The sequence below is a fragment of the Spinacia oleracea genome, chromosome 3 (assembly GCF_020520425.1).
Source record: "Spinacia oleracea cultivar Varoflay chromosome 3, BTI_SOV_V1, whole genome shotgun sequence".
NCBI lineage: Eukaryota > Viridiplantae > Streptophyta > Magnoliopsida > Caryophyllales > Amaranthaceae > Spinacia > Spinacia oleracea.
The window spans coordinates 33,305,719-33,309,939 of NC_079489.1; the positions used below are offsets into that span (position 1 = coordinate 33,305,719).

The 4,221-nt window shown below is 36.6% G+C and overlaps 1 protein-coding gene across 1 annotated transcript; it reads right to left on the bottom strand.

Moving 5' to 3' along the window:
* Nucleotides 1–1,650: 1,650 nt before the first annotated feature.
* On the bottom strand, nt 1,651–3,786 carry LOC110779080 (pentatricopeptide repeat-containing protein At5g65570). Its single transcript, XM_021983611.2, has one exon. The coding sequence runs from the start codon at nt 3,687–3,689 to the stop codon at nt 1,767–1,769; it is 1,923 nt and encodes a 640-aa protein (XP_021839303.2). The 5' UTR covers nt 3,690–3,786; the 3' UTR covers nt 1,651–1,766.
* Nucleotides 3,787–4,221: the final 435 nt, after the last annotated feature.

The window sequence follows — 4,221 nt, forward strand, 5'->3', positions numbered from 1 at the left end:
TAATTTTATGAAATTCGAAACCAAAATGAAGTTATTTTTCACTGGGATAGTGTTTAGAATTGATACTGATAAGTATTTTAGTTGTTAAATACTTGGTGTCCATTAGCCTTGAATAATGAACACGATGTATTTTAGTATTTTAGTTTTTCTCCTAGCAACTCATGTAGAAGGTGATTGGCTAGAAGTAGCTATCTCTTTCGGGCTCATGTAGTGTAGAATCATTACTACGATGCTATGGTAGTTTTATTGCGATGGCTTTAGGGGTTTGTTGTTTGGAGACTTATTCGAAAACTGTGGCACGTATTTGCATATGTGATTGTGAGGTTACTTGGAGGAACTGATGCATTTCCTGGAGCAATTATAGCTTAGACTTGCCTCTTGCTGCTTTAGCTCCTCGAGTAAGAAAAGAAAATGCTGGCGTATACTGCTATACCAATTATTCCAACTTTAACTTGCCAATTGCTTTAGTCTAAGAAGAGAACTAAAGTCTTTGTTTAAAAAAAAAAAAAAAATATCAAATCTCTTTGAGTTTAATGGAAGTTTTATCAATTTTTGGTACCATTTACTTATCGTGTAAAGTTCAGAGCCAATATAGGGCTGCAGAGGAACAACAAACTACATTAATAATTCTTGACGGGAGAAGGATGTATGCTTATGTAGTTATATATGTCAATGAGTTGTTAGGATCAGCTCCTACACGCTTTCTAAATCCTGGTAATACTATGCATCACCTAATGTATAATTATCTTTTTAATCTACTACTCCGTATGTAGTTTTTTGGTATTCCAACATGACAATTATTTAGTGCTTCTTTCTATCTAGTGCTAGACCTATTAAGCTATACATCCAAAAATATATTTTTGGTACTATTCGTTATAGATAGTATGTTCTTCCTTATTGCAGTCTCAAGTGGAATTTACGCTCTTGTAGGTGGTACTGTGGTAGTTTCTTTTTTTATAAACCAAATACCGAGTTTTATACGTCTAGTGTACCAATGATTTTTTCTGTTCTTAATTGATAGCAACACGGGCGTGAATCAAGTGTTGATAAGAAGCAGACTGGTATATGCTCACTATTGATCAAAACACTATAATTTATACATGTATGTCCTCAGTAAAACTCATCTAGTCATTATATTGTTTTATGTTTAACCCTCCTTAATTAAGATTTTTATTCTTATTTGAAAACGTTGCATAGATGTATTATTCTCACGGCTCTCTTACTCAAATTTTGGGAGTTTTAGTGCTAAAGTTTGAAGTATAGGATTGTCTTTCACTACTATATTACTTTTATTCTCTTCAGACTCCTCCCTATATTTAATCCAAGTATTTTTTTTTTAAATGCCTTACATAATTTATGCGTTTTGTGGCGTTGCAATCATATTTGTGACTTGGATACTTATTACGGAGTATTATCATTTCACTATATCTTTTTTTCTATAAAAAAAAAGCTGTGAATACCGGTGTTCTTTAATGTTGTGTTTATTATTATATTCTGTAGTATTGTATAGTTGCAACTCTTAGTCTTCAATGATCTTCTAAAGCCTATTAGCTCAAAAAGGCAGAGCAATGTGTTGTTGCACATGGATGTGGGTTCGAATCCTACATAGGCTGAAAAGAGTGTAATGAGTTTTCAGTTTCGCCTCCAATATTTGGAAAGAAAAGGCAATGGTTATTAGGAAATGAGTATTTGTACACTTAATAACGGTTCCTCTAAACCATTGTGAAAGGATACCCCCTCTATGACAGTCCTTACATCTACAACAGTTACCCAAACTCCTTAACTTTCTTCATGAGTTCTTTAATTATGTAATCTATTTCTTTAAATCTTGGATGGGAGAAATCTCCTGCCATAAAAGTGTGAACCTCGCCGTCTATACTGACCCAGCTCATAGCAGGACTCTTTTTCAATCCATTCCCCCAAATTAACGACTTCACCCCAATAACCTGACTCCAATTACCTTCTGCTGCATAAATATTAGAGGATAGAACTAAGCTTCCCTCATCTCCAGGTGATAGCTCTGCTACTTTTTTAAGAATCCTACCTACCATGGTAATGTCTCCATGGAGCCTGCATGCAGTCAGCAGTATCCTCCACAAAACAATATCTGGATTACCAACTTCATTTATAAGTGACTCTGCCTCCTGAAGCCTTCCAGCACGTCCATAAATATCTACCATGCAAGCATAGTGTTCTTTAGTGATCTGAATGTTACATTTTCCAACAAAAGTGTCGAAGATGTGAATGCCTTCATCAACCAGTCCTGCATTGCCGCATGCTAATAGAACACTAACAAGAGTAACATCATTGGGTTCAAGCCCCATGGCTTTCATTCGTTGAAACAGTTCTAGTGTTTCATGTTCGAAACCATTCTGAGCATAAGCATACATCAGTGTGTTCACAATCACCAGATCACGGTTGAACAAGCTATCGTAAACCGGCTTTGCAAGTTCCACACAACCACACCTCCCATAGAAATCAATTAGGGAAGCTCCAATAAACTTATCCAAGTGTAAACCTAATTTTAGTATAATGGTATGTATTTGTTGCCCTTGGTCAAGGATTGCAAGGCTGGAGCATGCAATAAGAGCCCCAGACAAGGTCAAACAGTTTGGAATTACCGAACTGCGTATCATTTGACAAAATTTGGACAGGGCAACTTCTTCTCTGCCATTTTGTGCAAGACCAACAATAAGGGATGTCCAAGACACCAAATTTGGGTTAAGAACATGTTCAAAAACCTTAAGTGAATCGTCAACCATGCCGCATTTCGAGTACATAGTCAAAAGTGATGTCTGCGAAGAAATTCCAAACTCATGACCACATTTTATTATAAACCCATGTATTAAATTGCCTAGACATAAATCCTTCAAGTTACCACAACTCACCAATAAGCTAGTAAAAGTATACTCATTCCCCTTAACTCCTTCGCTAATCATCTGATAAAATGCCTGCATTGCTTTACCATCTTCCCCGTTTTGAACATAGCCAACAACCAAAGTAGTAAACAAGACCACATCTTTTTCCACAACTCGATCCGCTACCAAGTGGGCATTCCTCATTTTACCAAGCTTGGCATACATATCAACAAGGGCACTTCCAACAAACACATTTGATATCTCCAACCCGAAAACAACAGCTTTTCCATGAGCTTTTTGGCCATCAAAAACAAGACCCAGATCAGAAAATGCCTTCAAAATACTGGACAGCGTAAAATCATCCGGACAAACTCCTTCCAATGCCATTCTTTTATACAAACTCACAGCTTCAGCACTCCTCCTTTGCCTTATATAACAAGAAATCATTGCATTCCAAGCAACAACATGCCTTTGAGGCAATTCATCGAACAGTTGGTGTGCATAACCAAGGCTGCCAAGTCTTAAATACGCATCCAATAGCTTATTTCCTAATCTTAGGTGAGGAAAACTGTGATTCGTCATGTGGGTTTGAATCTTCCTGATTTCTTCAGCTGATTTTGATTGTTGGATAAGAGAGATATAGAACCCTGAGGCTTCGTTGAGGTTTGTGACACGAAAATGCAATGGAAGATCCAACTGACTTGGGATTTGGGTAGAAGATGTAGTCGTTTTTCTGATGATTTGTTGGGTTTGATTGAATGCGTTGGTCTGTAGAACCCTCACAAATTTTGAAGATTTCCATCCTTTTACCCGCCATTTCAATGTAGCCATTTTGTCACAAAACAAGATCGAAGGAGGAAGATGAGTCTGGCACGGAATTCATTGCAGACGAGTCTTCGATGTACATTATTTGTCCTCTTTACTCCCCGGTACCTTAATACTCGCACCGGTTTAACCGATGCGGAACATTTAAACTGACTTATTAATTTAATGAGTGTTAATCGCAATTTAGAAGGTGGACCATGGTGCACATAGAGCATGGTGCACCTTAAGAACATTAGTATATAATTAAAAGAACATCTGGTTACGTAAAAAGAACATGGACATATATTTTATTTTTATTTTTAATAAATTGTGATTTTTTATAATAAAAAAGTAAAACATGATATTGCATGTTTTTTTGCCGTAGTATCATGTTCTTTTGTTTATGCACATGTGTTCTTTTGGTGCACATGGTGCACCATGCTCTATGTGCACCATGGTCCATAGTCCACGGATTGGGTATTAATTCCTCCGTCTCTTTTTGTTCTTTACGTTTTCCTTTTTGGGTGTCTCAAAATATTCTTTACATTTCCTTTTATAT

Bases quoted from the DNA above. Each gene is read 5' to 3' on its own strand.
- LOC110779080 (XM_021983611.2), bottom strand. From the start codon at position 3,689: ATGGCTACATTGAAATGGCGGGTAAAAGGATGGAAATCTTCAAAATTT.